Source organism: Drosophila ananassae, chromosome 2R (genome assembly GCF_017639315.1).
Source record: "Drosophila ananassae strain 14024-0371.13 chromosome 2R, ASM1763931v2, whole genome shotgun sequence".
NCBI lineage: Eukaryota > Metazoa > Arthropoda > Insecta > Diptera > Drosophilidae > Drosophila > Drosophila ananassae.
This window is the reverse complement of record NC_057928.1, coordinates 22,699,014-22,717,276: the sequence shown is the minus strand read 5'-3', so window position 1 is coordinate 22,717,276 and position 18,263 is coordinate 22,699,014. Positions and strand designations below refer to the sequence as shown.

At 39.0% G+C, this 18,263-nt stretch overlaps 4 protein-coding genes across 6 annotated transcripts in view; 2 read left to right on the top strand and 2 right to left on the bottom strand.

Moving 5' to 3' along the window:
• LOC6507247 (venom dipeptidyl peptidase 4) overlaps positions 1 to 18,263 on the bottom strand; it is a 71,238-nt gene that overhangs the window by 25,511 nt on the left and 27,464 nt on the right. The window contains exon 1 of one of the 3 annotated variants that reach the window (XM_014909631.3): positions 9,241 to 9,374. The exons of 1 other annotated variant lie outside the window; for it this stretch is intronic. The gene's annotated coding sequence lies outside the window, so the exon portion shown is untranslated. Of the gene's footprint in view, positions 1 to 9,240; positions 9,375 to 18,263 lie in introns of those variants that run through there. One more of the 3 variants, XM_001956358.4, reaches the window with a different exon arrangement.
• LOC6502805 lies at positions 10,106 to 10,665 on the bottom strand. The gene has a single exon (XM_001956362.4). It carries the CDS (start codon positions 10,560 to 10,562, stop codon positions 10,125 to 10,127), a length of 438 nt encoding a protein of 145 aa, XP_001956398.1. The 5' UTR covers positions 10,563 to 10,665; the 3' UTR covers positions 10,106 to 10,124.
• On the top strand, positions 13,820 to 17,413 carry LOC26515527 (probable DNA double-strand break repair Rad50 ATPase). Its single transcript, XM_032454015.2, has 2 exons — positions 13,820 to 16,479; positions 16,547 to 17,413. The coding sequence occupies exons 1-2, from the start codon at positions 14,428 to 14,430 to the stop codon at positions 16,553 to 16,555; spliced, it is 2,061 nt and encodes a 686-aa protein (XP_032309906.1). The 5' UTR covers positions 13,820 to 14,427; the 3' UTR covers positions 16,556 to 17,413.
• LOC6502825 lies at positions 16,712 to 17,413 on the top strand. Its single transcript, XM_001956363.4, has one exon. The coding sequence runs from the start codon at positions 16,824 to 16,826 to the stop codon at positions 17,295 to 17,297; it is 474 nt and encodes a 157-aa protein (XP_001956399.1). The 5' UTR covers positions 16,712 to 16,823; the 3' UTR covers positions 17,298 to 17,413.

Below are 18,263 nucleotides of genomic sequence, written 5' to 3'. Positions count from 1 at the left end.
TATTACCGCCCACTTGTCACGCCCCGGTTTCTATAGAGGGATCTTCGGGGCTCTGTGGTTTCTTTGCCGGCTGTCTCACAAGGCGATAAAATTTGAGATTTATATGACAATTAAATGGCTCAATTAGGATATACAATGGCCATTGTGGTATTGAGTTATGTGCGTGTGGGATAAAAGGGGTTACGAGAGGTCCTTTCAGCTGCTAGAAGTGTGAAATTTAATTACGGTTCAAGGTATTCCTAGAAATCGATACACCTAGTATACTTTAAATTATGCAAATGCATCATAGCATTATGAATAAAGTTCTTAATTCTATTAAAATTTATTATTAAGCCAATATAACCTTTAAGAGCTGACTGCTTTCGGTTACGACCTTTGCCCATAAACTTGGTACTACGATATGAGTCAGTCAAAAACTCATTTCGTTAAGAAGGCAATAATACAAAATACTTAAATAGCTATCAAAAAATACACTTATGAGTCTTGCAGCTGTCCATAAATGCCACCCACAGTCCACCACCCACTACCGACCAACTTTCTCTTTCCTTTCTTTCCTTTGCTTTTTTTTTGCAAGGCTATTCAGAAAAATCATCAAACTACAAATGGCACCTCATGTTCTCCATTCTCTTTCACTTCCTGGGCTGCCTTTCTCTTTCTATCCTCCTTTTGCCAGGCACATCTGGCGCTCCGCCATCCATATTCGCCTTCTTCCACCTCGCTGGGCTCAAGTTTTATTTGTCGCAAAATATTTCATTGTTGCAAGTTCATAAATAAGCATATAAATTTAATTTAATGTAACGCAGGCCGGGATCTAGCTGGCCGTCAAATTTAACAATGTCCTGGCAAATCACGCGCCCACGTAGGGACACAGGACACACAGCGACACGTTTTCAGCTTATTAATGCCGCCTAGACATAAAGGAGATTGCATTTAATAACCAGGCCGAGGGTAATAAAAAAACGTGGCAAACTTTGGCTCAACTTTTGGATGGGCACAACGAAATGGAAAAATTAATTCCGGGTCCTGCCAGGTTCTAGTCGGCATATAAAACTACTTTTAAAGCCAACAACAAGGTAAAAGATTCGGATACTTTCTGCCTCAACTTAGAAAAAAATAGCAGACTGCAAAAGGTAAATTTTCAACGTAAATCCTTGAGCCACCTCACGGAATACCCACAATAAAATCAAATATTTACGGTATTCATATAATTGAAGTCAAAACCTGAAAATTTGCCTGCGTTCTTGTGGCAGATAAGGACGACACCGTAAAGGAAAACAAGGACCTTGCTAAACGCCATCCTCTGGGGACTTGGGCGGAAGATTAAAGGAATCGAAGTGAGGAGAAAATTTGAGAGAAACAAAGTACAGGATATCAGATTTCCCATCGAAATGAAATGAAACTGAAACTAGAATAATAAACACAAATATTTTTGATATTATTTTCAGACTCTTGATTTTTTTCATTCAGAATTTATCGAGTGGAGGGAGTCATAATCTTTTGTTTTTGTGTAGCAGTATTAGACTTAAATTTATTCGACTGGGCGAAAACTTTTTTGATTTATAATTTATTCAGTTTCGTCAAAGTCATATGGCCCGACCGATAAAGCCATAATTAAGCTGGCCAACAAGTCACTTGGCCAATTTATGGCCCTGCCCCATCCACCCTGCCCCATCCGAGTTTATCCAGAACTGTCAACAAATTGCCAAGCAAAAAAGAATTTCAATGAAACAGAAGCAAAAGTTTCCTTTGATGGACAAAGAGTCCAGTCAACTGATAAGCTGATAATTATAATAATAAGCGAGTGACTAACAATGGGACTTGGCCAAAGATCACGTCGAAATTTTAATCAAATGAGGCGGAAACTCTGAGAAGAGGAAAATAAATGGTCGCGATGGTTTAGAGAAGGACAGACTTGGCATCCTCGTCTAATTGGGCTGATGGTACTCCAGAAAGTTTATTACGTTTGAATATACCTATTTTTTAGGGCCACCCAAGAGGAGAAGAAAGTTTCACCCAAATTTTTGCTGAATTGCCATACAATTTTTTCCAAGCCCACTTGCCGTGGAGCGGATGACAAACTTTGGTCGAAACTCAAAAGATTATAAGTTTCTGGTGAAAAGGATTATAAACTTGAAAATTTCAAGCAAATTAAATTGCCAGCTTAATTGAAAGATACCTCACATCCCGTAATGAAAACCATTTAAAGTGGGATTCGTTGGGGAATTCGAATTAAGCCCTTGATTTTCATTCTCGGAACTAATCAAAGCAAAAAGCCTAAAGCTCATTGAGATAAAATGACAATGGTGACTAAAAAAATGGCTAAAAAAAACCCAAAACTATTAATTAATATGGTAGAAGGAAAAAAAAACAAATTGGAAAGAAAGCCACAAGGGAAAAAATGGGAAAACAAACCAAATCAAAACAAGCCACGAAAGCCCGGACAACAAATTAGCAACAGTCGTTAGTCTCCAGTCTGCCCCCGTCTCTTTCTACCCGAGTGTATGTGTCTCTTTCGAACAACAAACTGTTACAAGGTTTTGCTGCAAAGTTCCTTTTGTTCTTGGCAAACACCAACACACATTTATTTATACATAATGGGACCGGAGGGGGACGCAATCCAATCTCCCTCAATGGGGGCCTCCAAAAATAGTTGCCTGCAATTTAAATATTGATTTTAAGCCCGCTTTTCGGGTCCCTTCCAGTTTTGAGATTTTTGGCAAATATTTACAGCCCAAACTGAAGAAAGAAAGCCAGGAAAAGGTCATCAAATAAGCCACTTCCTTGTCCCTCGGACATTGGCAAACAATGTTCGAGATACATTTGTTTGCCGGCTTCCCCTCTGCGGCATTTCCAGCATAATTTGCGTTCCTAATGATAACTTCAAATGGAAATTTCAAATGCATATAAATTGCAAGCATTTGTGCTTTGCCAGTTCCAAGTCTGTGCCTCTGTTACTGGACCTTTGAAGTTAATGCCTGTGTCTGGGCTTCAGGAAAACAGTGAAATTCACAATTCAATTAATTTATGGTTCCCACACTTGATTAGATAATCTGACCGCAAACACTCTAGACCGTTCTCGATAATCATTACCGTATCGATGGACTCAAGTTGGTATTTGTACTATCGATGATTACCTAAGACATGTGATTTATACGACTAAGATTACTTCACAGTTTTTCTGTGAAAAGGTCTTGATATAAGGTTTCAAAAAGAAAGAGTTAAAAAGCAAATTTTCTATAAACCATTGTTGAAATTGAATAAATACATATTTCCTCTAAAACAGTTACTATGATTTCTTTGATTAAATAACTGACTATCTATAATTTCAGGGCTATATCTTAAGTCCAACTATGATCATAAATAAATACTTATCACTAAGTTCTGAAAACGTGCTATAAGATTCCTTCAGTACACCGATTAGATAAATTAATTAAGTGATTTGGCTATAAACTCGAAATGTCGATTAGACTAATGAACAAAAGTATGAAATTGAATTGAGAACTCTCGAAAAAGAACTTTAAATTAGACAGAGATGCCTTGTCCTCAACAAGTCTGGAGTTCTTTAGGAAAACACGTTTTCTTTTTCCTCCTGCCGAGCTAAAGAAATAACTCGCTGTAATTGTAATTGTAAGGGTAATCAAATAAATTAGTCGAGTACGTGCAAGTGCGTTATTTTCAGCACATTAAGTGATGATTTTAGTTTCGTTGTGCAGACCCACTGAGTGACTGACTGAATGAATGAATGACTAAGTGAGTGAGTGAGTGAATGGGGAAAGGATGGGGGTGGCCGGATGAAGCGTTCTCCAAAAAAAAAAAAAAAACCAAAAAAACTAGACTGAATGAATCAACTCGACGCGTTGTAATAGCCACTGACGCTCTGGCCCGGCATTAAGACAATCATTTTAATTGAAGTGCCACTTGCGTACATGCAAGTCCAAATCCCAACGAGAGTGGACCCCAACGTCCTTCTCTTTCGCTTCCACTCAGTCTGTCCCTTTCTATTTGTGCCCCATTGTCTGTCCAAATGTCTGTCAATTGTCGGATGTGCCACTAAGCGCTTAATAAAAAGTTTTTGGCTCGCGCTTGCCTCAGATATTGTTTTTAGTTTTTGGTATTTACTTTGGGTTTTAAGCTCCCACTGATTGTCCGGCACTTGGCTGGAGTGAATTTTATTTAATCTACTTCTGAAAGTAGTTAGTGGCTGGTTATGCAACATTGTCGGCGGTTTTGAGCTGGGTTTTGTGGCAACACAAAGGGCATTGCCTTTCACAAAGCTTTACTTTACTATTTAAATAATATTTCCATTAACTCTTCATTATAATCACCATTATTTAATCTATTTATATTTTCTAGATTATAGAGAGCCACTGATTAATAATATTTTCAATTACCCAACTAACCTCTGCCAGTTCAGGCTTGATTAGCAATCTAATTAAGTTTAAAAAAACAAAATCAAATGTAAATTTGCCCAGAAAACGCCTCAAATATGCAGATGTTATTAACTGCTGCAGCTTAGGCTGAAAAGTTCCAACAAATGGCCAAATAACTAATCTATCAGCCATCGACCGCAGCCCCCAATGCCGCAAATGGAAAAACCTCGTTCAACCAAAATCTGCAACAGTTGCAGTGGCAATTTAATTATGCCCCACCAGCCTTAATGTGATTTATTTTTTTTTTTGGCACTATTTAGCCACGTTAATGAAATGGGGCTAGCAGCATCCAACTCTATTCCAGTTGAACTTTAATCAGGCTCAATGCTGCTTAGCCCACTCGAAGGATTCTTTGCCATTTTAATTTAAATATCAAAAGGTGTGGGTGTAAGGTGGGCGTGAAAGGCCATTGAGCAGGGGTGTTCGAGTGTGAGTGGGCCAACACTCCCCGCCTCCTTTACATATTATTCCCTTCAACAGGCCCCAATCCCCCGCACGAACCACACTTGTTTGCACATTTCTCTCATTTGACGCACTCGCTCGGCTTTCAATGTTAATTATACTTGTTGGGCATAGCCCCCTCCTGCTCCGCCCACTCCCAATGCCACTCATTATGCAGCTCATATAGGATCCATGGAGCATATAAACCATATAAAAGTGAGCATGTTTTTCACAGATTTTTCTTCCTTTTCCCAGCAACCCGCTCCGAGTGTGCTTGTAAAGCCATTTGCTGGCATTTGTGTAGGCCATTTTGTTATTTTTGCATCTTTCTCATTTCGCCTTTAGGTGGTTTTCCATTTTTTTGTGTTTTGTTTATACATATATATGGTTTTTTTTTCTGGTCCAACCTTTTCAGCGTTTTATTATAAATATGAAAATTAATCACTCAGCAAGGACCCAAAGAGTAGGCTGGGCCACCCGAAAATTTGTTGGCCATTCGAAATGGTCCTTTAATTAGCTCATTTCGAGCGGAATGTGATGCTTGATTACCATTAACTTGGCTTTCTTTTAGGGTTCAGGATGTAGAAAAAAGAAATGTTATATATATTAGAGAGGGTATGGTGGAGTTCTTCAAGTCACACATTTATTTTAAGTAAAATTCTATAAACTTAAAATTAAAGCAATAAAATGGTCCACTGATTTCTGCTTATTTGCATTGATATTCCTTGAAGTCTCCCATTTATTCTAGGGTAACCACTATTCTCTCTCAAGAAAATCGCTTTTCCTTTTATGTGGTTTCGTGTGAAGAAGCAACAAAAACAAAAGTCGTTTGCCAAAGACCTTTTCGCCTTTCCCCCCAGAAGCTACCCTTATTGTCAATGTGGCACTGTGTCTTGTGTCTCAGACTTGTTTATTTGCCTTTTAATTGGCGTGTTTTTATTTTTATTTCACGCTCAAAACACGCGATGCATACGCAATTCCAACGCCTTAAATTAGGCTATGAAATTTGTACGTTGGTAATGAAAACTATGCCAGCCAGTCAGACACTCCGGGTGGTCAAAAAAACCAATGCAGTACTTTTGTCAAATCATCCAAGGATCTGGGATGGATGGGAGGCAGGCTGTCTGGCTGGCTGGCTGGGTGGCCGGAAGGAAACAAAGTCAAAATCGAAACGGGGGCAATCTACACAGTCACAGAGAGACAGACCAAAAACCAAACTCAATTGGGCATGGACACACCGTCCACACGCGCTCTGACCAACTTTTTGGTTTTATTTTCATTTTCATTTGCCAAACGGGGCCACTTGAATGCGCAATGAGGCTGGCTGGATGGCTGACTGCCGCGGCCACCCTCCCGGAGTCCGTGTAATAAAAAAATAACAGACTCCAAAGGACAGAGAGGAGTGTGGCCCTTGGACAACTTTTTACTTTTTATTTCTTTCACTTCTGCATAAATTCAACGGCGCTATCCGTTTATTTTTGTTTCGCAATTTAAGCGATTTCCGTGACTATCGCCGGAGATTTGTAGCCACAGAGCCGAATCTGCAGCCGAAAGCTGCTCAAAATTCATAAAACGAAAAGGGCTCGCAACGGTGATGGCCGTGGGCGGTGGGCGGGAAAGTGCAACAGCCTCACTCGAGCTTATTGTTGACATTTAGCGCCGGCAGCTCCCTCATACTCTATTCCCTCGTACTCCAGCTTCCCTTGAATATCCTTTCCAACCGCAATCCTAGTGTTAATTAAGCTTACAAGGACCAGCAGGACCAACTGGACTGACAGGGCCGGCAGGAAAGCGTTGCATAAAGTTGTTAAGTTTTTGTCAAGCCCCTCGGCCCCGTTCATTTGCTGTTGTTTTAGCTGCTGGCGGCTTAATTATTTTCATAAAATTTTTTCACATTTTCCCTCGGTTTTCCGCTCATTTTTGCATCTTTGTGTCCGACCGATGTTGGCTTTTCTGGTCATCTCATTAAATTAAATCAATTAATATTTCTACCATTTTTTATACTCTGCTTTTTTTGTTGCATATTTTATTGTTTCATTTTTTTGATAAGTGCAGCAGGTCATTTAAAATTGTAATGGTTGGATACACAACTACCGATTTGCATATGAAATTCAATTGCAACATGAATTTGTTCTTTATAATTGATCGCAATGAGAAAAATTGCTGGCGGAATTTATTGAATTTTATTTAATATTCGTAGAGGCTGCTGAACTTGGAACTTGCAGTATTTAAAGATATTTTTAATAAAAGAAAAAAATAAACGAGTCGTGACTCAGATTAGCTTTTAAATTATTAATAATAATTATTATTGTGATATAATTATTAGTGTGATACATTAATCAAGCTCCATAAATTATTTAATTGTATGAAATAACCACAAGCATTTAATTACTAGAAATTCATTAAAATGTATTAAAAAGAGTAATTTTCTGGCATTTGAATTGAATTTAATTTTATCCATTATTTGCTTTAAAAAATAAAGAGACATAAAATGAACACAAGATTTAACTTTTCGTCTGCAAATTTTTTGGGATTTTGTTTTGATAAGCTCTAAAGTTGGTTTGTTTGTGCCATAAAAACATGCTTGCAGTACATATATGGCCGTTTCTACTTGCTTTTTATTGTGCTTTTTCGTTTTAATGCGATTCTGGTTCTAGGGGGAATTTCTGGTTTTATTTGATTTTAATCTGCAGTCATGGGGCTTTTTTTCATGTCATAGGAAACAAGCTTAGATTATCACCCAAAGACAATAAACGGAATACGCTTTTTTAAAACAAAGAACCCCTTTTTGAAATAAAAACTTTCATAACCAGTTAGTTTTCATTATGTTTTGGAACATTACTCATACGCAGTGTTTTTCGTATATACGAAATAAATCTAAAAATAGTCACAGCATATACACATGGATGTGGAGAGCGTGGAGCAATTTAAACGGCCTAGTTTTCTTGGACAGCTGGCAGAACGCGCCGTCGGATCCCCCTCAGAAAGTATACACATCAATATACACATAAAAAACATTCACAAATTCTCAGCCAACTATAGAAAAATCTATTTTTCAATTATGTGAACATGCCGGGGTCTTCCCCCGTCGAAAGACAGCCCAGCTTCAATCACTTCACACCTCTGTGGCTGACCCGCATCGTTATCACTTGGGAGATGACTACATAGTCGCAGTACTACATCTCACTTAATTCCCAATCAACCTGTTTTATTTGAATTGCTTCTTTTCGGGTCTCTTGACCTTTTTTTTTTATTTCAAATAATCTACCGCAGCCCACTGGAGAAACCAAATTTTCTCACGAAGTTTCTGTTGATTGCTTCAATTTCAGTTTAAATATTTGTTCTCGCCCATTTGTTTACTTGTCTGGACAGTTTTGGCACTTTTGTGTAAATATTCGCAAAAACATTACAAACCCAAGGTTTGTGACAAATTAACATGGACAATTATGTGGAAAATTGATGGAAAACAAGTTGTGTGTTTGTAATTGCTTACGTATTTGCATATCTGCATGCAATTAATTAACTTCAATTATTGGTTATTAAATAATTTATCCAGCGAATTAGCTTTTGTTAGATATATTTTATTTTTACTATTATTTTATATTATATAGGTTTTTTTGTGGAATTCCACTTCACACTGATCACTCTAATGGCTTCTTTTTAGCCACACAAAAGTTTTTCCAATTAGTTTAATGCATCATTTTGTCATTTCGGCAGAGAGCCAAGGATGCTTCACATATTATATTCATAAATGCACAGCATATATGTATGCCAGGGTTTGTACATTTTCGTTTTGGACAAGTGCAGGCCAAGATTTCCAGCCACTTCATAACACTCCAAGCAGAATGTCTTCGCCTGCATTTGTTTTAAAAAAAATTGTTATTCCCACATCCATGTATTTTGGCCTGTTCTGGATGCTGTTTTGTTTTTCTATAAACACTCGAGTATTGCAGCCACAAGAAAAAAGCGCCCAAGAATAATTTTTTGCTGGCAGAGTTTATTTTGTGTTTTTAGGTTTTTGTTTTCTTTCTACTGTTGTTGGCTTTTCCTATTTTGTGGCGTAGACAAAACGGCGGCGAGCACGTTTCCGGTTGCGAACGGCATCGGAATTATAACAAGTTGTAAATGAAAGGCAAAAATTTGATTACATTCGATGTCAGAAGTCGGAATGAGAATTGCAGAACTAGATAATTTTAATTGGGACGAATTGGGGGGAACATTGGGACTGGGGGACTTCACCGATGGGGAGATGGACAGATAGTTGAGATCGCTGCTTCGGGCAGGGTGTAGGCTTATCTGCCTGCTGAGCAGCGAAAATGTATCTTTATCCGTCCCCCCATCTATCTGGAGGCACGCGAACGCCACTTACGCTAAACTCCCACACACAGACGGCGACGTAAACTGGATTTCAGCGCGACGGAGACTCTATGCCGTAACCGGATCCGGGGACTGAACCGCACGTGGCGACTGAGAAGCGGCAACTGAACTCAACCACAGCTGGAGAACTGCCAGCTACCCAGTCAGCCAGCCAAGCCGAAAACCACTCACTGTGAGTGGAATGGCCAGCAGATTGAGTGAAAACAGCTACCGGCGAAAGAGCAGAGCAAAACAAACCCACAAAACGCTCATAGAGAGTGAGAGAGCTTTGATGCAACAGGTAGCTCTGCTGGTCATTTAACCTCGTTACTTCCTCTGTGGGTCATACGGTGCGTATGTGTGATATGGGGTGTGCGTGTGCTCGTTCGGGGCGACGGCAAATCGCCGACAAATTGTTTTGGAATGTAGGATGCTGTGACTGCTCATGACTTGGATTACGGGTCGAGTTTGTTTTTATCCCCCCACTGCTCTCTGGCCCACTTTTTGGTGTGCCACAGTGCGTATACGTAATTTGCGCTCGGCTTTTGCGGCTGAACAATTTTTGTAACAGGAGAGTGTAGGGCGGAAAAGTTTGCCCATAACTTTGTGTTTTTACAACTCTGCTTTGTTTTGCTATTTCTAGAATTTAGGAAGTTAAGGAGAAGTGTGCAAAATATATTTAGTTGTGATATTAAATATTAAACCGCTTGGTATTTGGTTCTAGGAATAAAAGATATTACTTTTCTTTGTGATATTACAGATTCTACCATTCTAAAAGAAGGCTATATTTTTTAATGTTTAGCAGCAGAGAAATATATAATTTCATTTAGATGAAATATATTTAATAATTTTGAATTTATAGAACATAATGGTAGAAATTATATAAATTATGATTTATTATTCCTGTTCGGTAGCAGGTTGATTAGAATCCTTTTTTTCAGCAACTGGTTCTTCAGCCAAATCGGGCTTGACTTGTTCATCCAAAACTCCTTGACCCGGTTCACCCAACAAGATCGTAATTATTTCCGGGGAAAATTCATAATCCAATGAATAATCGGCTACAGTCGCCGATAGCCTGTTCAAAAGCCTGCTAACAGTTGACTTTATCTCAAATTCTGAATCTGGTTCTGGTTCATTCAAATTTCCCAGCGAGGTGAGAACCGTTTCCTTCATTTTTCTTAGTTCCATGTTCATATTCTCGATACAGGCGAGACTCTCCCGGGACTTCTCCAAGGCAATGGAAATACGACGTCCCAGATCCTCGTGCTCTATCCGCATATTGGTGGCATTCTCTCGAAGGCACTCGAGGACCATGGCACGATAGTCTATTTCCATCTTGCTAGTTTGTATAAATCGTTATAAAATATTTTGTTTTTGGGTAGTTTTATTAGAGAAGTTCCGAGTAGTACTGGTCTATGGGGATGTAGGATTGTACTGAGATTTGTGGAAGACTTGGAATTTGACAGTTGATTTCGGTGAGCTTATAGCCTACTTGGATGTGACTCTAATTAGCTGATTGACATCAATTATAATAATTATCGGAATAAGCCGATTAGCAGGCTAATGAATTAAACATTATGAGAATATTCTGGACCGTGCCACAGGCGACAAATCAATGTCAAAATAAACATATAATTATCATCATTATCCCTCTAACAGCCTGCCGCCCCACAGGAGCAACGACAATTTTGTGGCAGCCTCTTTTGCTGGGCGCTTTGGCGGCTGGGCGGATGCTCGGTGTTGCATTCATAATTGATTGCGCAGGATAAGCACTTAAGCTAAATGAAGGCAGATGGCTTAATTTTTATTCGACATTCGCTGGCAAAGGGATTCCTAAGCCGCTCTGCCAATCTCTTTATCTTCATCCTTTCTGTTTAATTTTTAAATGTGCGAAAGTAGACGGAAAGAAAAAATGCTCGGTAATTGGTCAAGGTCCTTGAATTTGGTCAAGAGCAGAGAAATTCATTTTTAATGAGAAGCAAATACGTTTCGTCCTAATTGGATTAATTGTGAATCCTGCGGGCTCCTGTGTGAGTCTTGCGGTCTAGGTCAGTGTCAATATGCCAGGACGATCCTTTGAGGACGAAACATCCTGGCATTGTCAGCCAGATGAGGGTTAAATTCGTAGTTCGTGCTTGTGTTTTGAAATCAGAAAGTTAGATGGAAGCACAAAAGAAATGGGTCAAGAATACTTAAGCTTCAGTTAAATGGCATTTTGTGATAAATGTGGAAATTATTCAGAGACATTTCCCCCCACGTTTTGGCAGTATTATTCCTCATAAAATAACGAAATCATATTTAACTACTTTCTTAATTAAAACGAACACAAACAGACTTTCAGCTGAAGCCCCCAAATGCATCATTAATTTGCTCTTCATTCAGTTTAATTCTCCCTCAGTTTCCTTCCGCTTTTGGGAAAATCTTTGCCTAAATGCCGAAATTCTATCAATTTGCCATTCAATCATTCAACTGACGCTGCTAAGCCGACTATGCAAATTGAAGTCAAGAGGCATTAAGTTCGATCCCCACACTAAAACGCTACTCCATGACACAATTGTCAGGGTTTTATCGGCTTATTCCTATGCATGAGCACAGACACTCGCACGAGTACACCCCCACACACCCACATAAAAGGGGGGGCTCTTATCGGAAACTAAAAAGCTTTGCCAATTTCCCAGAGCTCTCCTTTTTTTTTTGCCTTGCTGCAATGTAGAAATCATGTGAATACATGCAACCATTTGTCCGAAAATCTATCTTTTTTTTTTGACGGAACTACAAGGAAAGGATGTCTGCTTCAGCTGGAAGAGCTTAAATACTCTTTAGTTTATTTGGAAATTCAAGTTTCTATATATTCTACCTTAAATCAAAGATTCAACTCAACACTTTTATCTAACTCGTATCAAAAGGCACCCTAAATGTCATTTAGAATTATTTGTATAAGTCCTCTGTAAACCACTTTTCTATTTATTAATATCTAAGCATCTCTTATTTATTTATGCTCTGTTAAAATTGTAAACTCCCAAAAAACTATAAAGTCCTTAATTGACACGGAGCTTAGTCCATCAAGGCAGCCAATCTTTAAGCCTCAGAACACAAGGTTAAAGTTCGAGTCACAGATATTTTCCCTCACAAAAGTAAAGATGAAATTTAAAGGAAAAAAAGGACAAAATAATTGAAAGCAGCTTGATTGATTGGTTAACTAAGGTTTTGGCACTCGCTCGGATATCTACCACCTTTCCCTCGCCCTGTAAACTTTTTGAAATTGATGTGCGGTGAAAGGTGATTTATTGCAGGATGGTGTGAGGTGGAGAGGACTTTCTCTTCATTTCTCTGTCTGTGTTTGCTTATCAAGTTTCGGTTAGGTTTTCATTATGCGACATATAAATTTTGTTGTTTTTTTATGTTGTTATTCTATCGAGGCAACCTTTTTCAGCTTTTAAGCATAATTGATGATGGATACTGAGCGCAAGATGGCATCGGCCATCAGAAAAAGGTTGAAACAGGTCAGTATAAAAGATGACAGTTCATGCCAAATTGAATTCAAATCAAATCAATAAAAGTAAATATATTTATTACTTACTAGTCTTTAAAAAAAGGGATGGAATCTCTAGACTTACCTAAAAGAAAAATAAATAAGAATCAGTAAATTAATTTAAAATAAATCTCTAAAATTTCTAGTTCAGCGCCACTCGAGTAGAGGCTCTGAAATATTGTTTTTGGGGAAATTTTCACACTTGACTAGACATTTTCTATTAATTTTTGTTGGCCAGAAGAGGATAAAAATTCCTGTGATGTCCTGGATATTGCCTTGAACTTTTTCTCATTATTCTGACTATTAACTGTCTTTCGACAGGCTTACAGCCTTGCTTGCCAATTTCCGAAGCAGCTCGTCCCAACCAACCAACTATGCCAACTACTTAAGAAAGTTTCGTGCCTGGCACTTCCCCCACGGGCATAACACCTATCATTTGCATCTGTCCTGGATTCTGCTCCTCTTGCAAGTATTTTAGCCACAAGGATGGTGACTTTCCCCGGTCCAACTACCGCAAGCCAAACACGAAAAGTTCGATTGCATTTTTGGCGGCACACTCACTTCGCTCACTTGGCAGGTCGTCCCACATGGCGGGCACGTGTTCTGTGGCATGCCACCGCGCGTCATGCATACGCCAAGTTGACTAATTAAACTAATATCCGCGCCTGGCTCGATGGTTGGGCAAACACCTTGAGATGGAAATTATTTGAAATCCAACCAGCCCTTCCCGTCCCATTTCTGTTGGGAAATGTTTCAGCGAGCACAGCACAAAAGTCTCATACATTTCATTTATTTTTGTGGTTTAACTTTTGCTGGGATTTCAGTTTCGCTTCTTTTTTGGTAACCATTTTTTCTCGCTTTTTTTCCCACTTAGCAATTTAATTTTTGTGCTTCTCTTTATGTATTTATATATATATTTTTTTTTTGTTGGCTTTTCCGCCGTGTTTGCGTAGCTGAAATTGTTTTCCATTTTCAGGTTTTCCCACCGCCCGCGGGGAGCTAGAAGCTGCGAGGAGTCAGGAGTTCAGGAGACCCAGGAGCTCCAGTTTCAGAATTTGGTGGTTGGATGGGGCAGTTGGGAGTCACAATACTGGGACTCCCTGTTGGGTATCCATTTCAAGTGGCACTGAAGCCGCAACCTGTGCGATGATAACGAGTAAGTGCTGCTCTGGGCATTGCGAATTGCATTGGGTTTCCCGCAAATTTATGCAGCTTTATAGGGGGCTGTTTAAAAGTTGGAATGGCTTTGGTGCCACTGCCAGGATAACATAAATAATCAAAGCTTTTTTTCTAGATATTACTAAGGCTTTTTATTTGGGTAATTGATTTTATTTCTATGTTTGAGAAGAAAAATATACAAGCCAATAGGCACCAGTTTCTGTAAAATTCTCTACTCTCAATTTCAAATTTCTTGATTTTATTGATAAATAAACTATTGAAACCCCCCTCGCTGGTTAATAAGCACAGCATGCAAATCAATTGCCGGTCATCGTCGGGCATGTACCAAAACCAATGGCACTCTTTGAGCCCAGTTAGTTGAACCCTGCCGTCTGGCGTCAGAGCAACGTGAACCGCAACAAACGTGACGAAAACGAAACCATCTATGAGTTTAATGGCTCGAACATCTGTCAATTATCAGGTAAATTAGAGAGAAATATAACGAATTCAATGGCAATTATAACGTATTTAACTGAAAACTGTAAACAGGCCATGATAAGGTCTTTTCTGGTGACTTTGTTGGCAATAGTGCCTGAGAGTTCTGAACAATTCTGGGACATTACCCCCACCGTTAGACCCTTGCCCAGGTCAACCATGAAGAGTTGCGACGATTACAACGATGTCATAGGATGGGTTACCTATCAAATGGAGATAAACGGAAAATTGAAGAGTTTTCAGCAAAATTTGGGCACTTTACAGCAAAACCTTAACGAAAAATCCTCTCTGAAAAATTGCTGCTTTTACGAGAACAAAACTATGGACAAGATAATGGATGACATTAATAAAATTTCGGGAGCCAATGGTAACCAAATTGGCGAACCTTTAAAGGCTAGTGGGGACATGGGAAAGGATCTGGATAATATTTTGCCCAGAGTGAAGCAAGTGGTAGCGAAGGGATTCAAAAGTTGCTGTGAAAATCTTCAAGAACTGCTGAAGAAACTTGAAGAAGACTTGAAGAGGCAATTGGAAGACCTTAAAAGGAAACTGGACTCATCTACTGGCAGTTCTAAGGATAAAGAAGATCTAGAGAAGAAACTGAAGGACCTAGAGGATCTATTGAAAGACCTCAAGGATCGTCTGGAAAAATTAGATAAGAAGTTAGCTGAAAATAGCCATTCAGAACAAAAATGTTGTGCTGAGCTCGATTCAAAAATAAGGGATCTCGAGAACCAAATTAAACAAATGAAGAACCAATCGGATGACAAAGCCAAGGATTTGGAGAATCAATTAAAAGGCTTCAAGGACAAGCAGCAGGATCAGGAAAACCAAATGAAGGACCTCAAGAAAACAGTTGAAAATCGAATGGAAAAAGTAAAAGACTTAACAGAAAAGTGTGAAAAGAGTTGTGATCGTGGAAACAACGATTACCTATCCGATCTGGAAGCTAGATTTGATCAGCTGGATAAGCTTATGAAAAATGTTTCCAAAAATATTGATAACAACCATTTGGGGGCATCAGATCCCAATATGGTTGCTAAAATAAAGATTTGTGAGGAAAATGCCAAGAGCTTACAAATAATTGAAGCTCTTCTTAAAAACCTAACGAACTCCAGATGTGACAAAAATAATGATGAAAATTGCCTTCAATTAAACAATCGAATTAAGGATATGGAGCAGCAGAAAAAGGATCTAGATGAGAAGCTGGAAAAAAGTATAAGCTGTTGCAAGGAAATCGGGGAACTTAGGGAAAAAACTACAAGGCTGAAAATTGAACTACAGATCACTACTGAAAAATATGAGAAGCATATAAGTGGAAGTGATGCTGACTACAATAAGCTTAGAGATCAACTGATGAATAAATTGGCCGAACTGGAGGCTTTGATTAAAAAAAAAGAACAGGAAAAGCCAACTCAAAATGACAAGGACCTTGATCAAAAAATAAGGACTCTCCAAATAGAAGTGACGAAGATTCAGGAAACGTTGAAAGATATTAAAAATCACCTCAATGATTTCTCCAACCTAAATAAAAATCAATCCGACACCATGAGAATTATGTTTAATAAGTTGACTGAGGAGTTACTGCAGCTGAAACAGAAATCCGGAGAACTTGAAACTAAGATCGTCCTTCGAGTGGAAGATCTAGAAAATAAACTCCTTAATAATACCTTCAGTTCGAATATTGCCAATGATCGGTTGCAACGCATGGAAAATCTCTATGAAAGTCTTCGTCAGGATCTCGATAAGGCCCAGAAAAAATTTCAAATCCTAAGTAATTTAGATCAAATGGCCAAAGATGCCCAAAGTAGGCTTCTAAAGCTGGAGGAACCTGTGAATAACTGCCGAGGCAAATGCTCGCAGATTGAAAAGATGGACGATCTGATTGATAAAATAGAGGACTTGGAAAAGATTGCTAAAATCCCCAGTCGAAAGAGACCAGTTACTTCAAATGGTAAAGGGAAAATGATAAAAACAACAAAGACGACAAAGAAAAATGTCAATTCATGGGTGGGTGGCATTGATTATGTAACTTCAAAGACAGAAACGAATAAATCATGGAACTCGGTATGTAAAGGTCTTGAATGGCAGATTGTTTTGGAATTTATAACTAATTTATTTTGTTTAATTTCAGATAAGTTAAAATAAATAAAAACTCCTGCCATATGCATAGAAATTGGGAATCCATATTGTGGACAAATTTTTAAAAATAAATATAAATTAAATCATGATCTTTTAGGCTTCAACCTTTGTATCTTTCCTTTTGATGTCATATCTTTCAAGTAGAGTTATAGGACTTTAGTCAGTTGTAATCAACTATCAGTCCAATATAGAACAAATATAAGTCAAGATAGCCGTAAAGGGAAAGGTTAAATAAATATCCAAAAACCGAATTCTACAAACCATATAAAATGAATATTAATTGGAATGTTTCAGTAGTCCAATCGGAGTACAAGAAAATCGACAAAGCTCTTGAAATATGTTGCTCCATGGAGGAGGAGATCGATGGCTGTCTCAAAAATGTGGAGCAGATGAATCAAAAGTACAATGCCCCTGGGCGGTACACTATCGATATGGAGCCATTTCGTAGTGACTATCCATCCACACTGATTCCCACAGTGTCATCAGCCGAAGTGACATCGGTGCAGAACGTGGACTCGGAGATGGAGATGCTCGGTCAGTTGTATGGGGCCAGGAGTGCCCAGGAGCTGGACGAGACCTATGTGGATGTCAGGTACAAGTTCATAAAGTTGAAACGGGAGCTCGAGGGTACAGTGGCCCATTGCCAGAGGGTTGTGGACCATGCGGAGCGCCAGAAGAAGGTCACGCACCGCATGCTAAAGGGATCTCAGAGCACCAAGAAGCATGTCTGCGTCCACAAGTAATGGGTGGAGGAGGTTCTTGGCAACACTTGACAACTATTCCATCATAGTCTAGGGATGTGTACAAAATACAAATTGTCTCGACGCTTGGCAGCTTTTATTAAAAATTACCGTCACCATTAGAACGACTTTTAGGGGGCGGCCAACTTTCCAAAACTCATTTGGCTTGACATGAAAATGAGGCAAAGTTTTTATCAGTCCTTGTTTCATTTTTTTCCCCTTGTCCTTCTTGTGCGACACACGAAGTTTTTCGTCCCTGTCGTCCTCCGTGATGGTGACGACGATGATGATGGTGTTCAGACAGTAAGAAGTAACAAGTCAGCAAGCTGCATGTTTACGGGCACGACAATGGGTAAATACAAATACGGACATGCGAGAGAAAAATGCGAGAAATGCGGGAAATATGAGAAATTGCCAGCGAAAAACTTGAGATAATAAAATGCAAAAGTGGCCCAGGACCAGTACCAGGACCAGGCGCAACTTTTCCATAACTTTCCAGTATGTCTCTCTGTGCTGTGTGTTTGTATTTTGCAACATAATATTTGTGCGCTCGGGCTGAACATTATTTTATTTAAGTTCCTTGAAAGGGGAATCCCCGCACTTCGTTAGAGAAACAAGTAGCTGGCCGAACAAGGACCTCTGGCTGGTCAACTGGACAGCTGCAAGGACATAAAACAGTGAAGTTTTGCATATTTAAAGTAATATCAAGGGGAAAACAAACTTTTCTTTTTCATTATTATTCCTGTTACCATTTTTTTTCTTTATTACCCCAAGGGGTTCAGGCCAGAAGCGGCCATGGAGCCAGGCTCTTTGGTCCATTGAATAAAGCCATCACCGAGGGTCCTGAATTGGGTTCAAAAGGTGTTCATTGAGTGAATGCTGTGGTCGCTTATATTAAAGAAAAGGGCTTAAAGTCTGTGGAAACTGGCCAGGCGAATAGCTAAAGTTTGTGAAGAATTTAAGGAATTA

Bases quoted from the DNA above. Each gene is read 5' to 3' on its own strand.
- LOC6502805 (XM_001956362.4), bottom strand. From the start codon at position 10,562: ATGGAAATAGACTATCGTGCCATGGTCCTCGAGTGCCTTCGAGAGAAT.
- LOC26515527 (XM_032454015.2), top strand. From the start codon at position 14,428: ATGGCAATTATAACGTATTTAACTGAAAACTGTAAACAGGCCATGATA.
- LOC6502825 (XM_001956363.4), top strand. From the start codon at position 16,824: ATGAATATTAATTGGAATGTTTCAGTAGTCCAATCGGAGTACAAGAAA.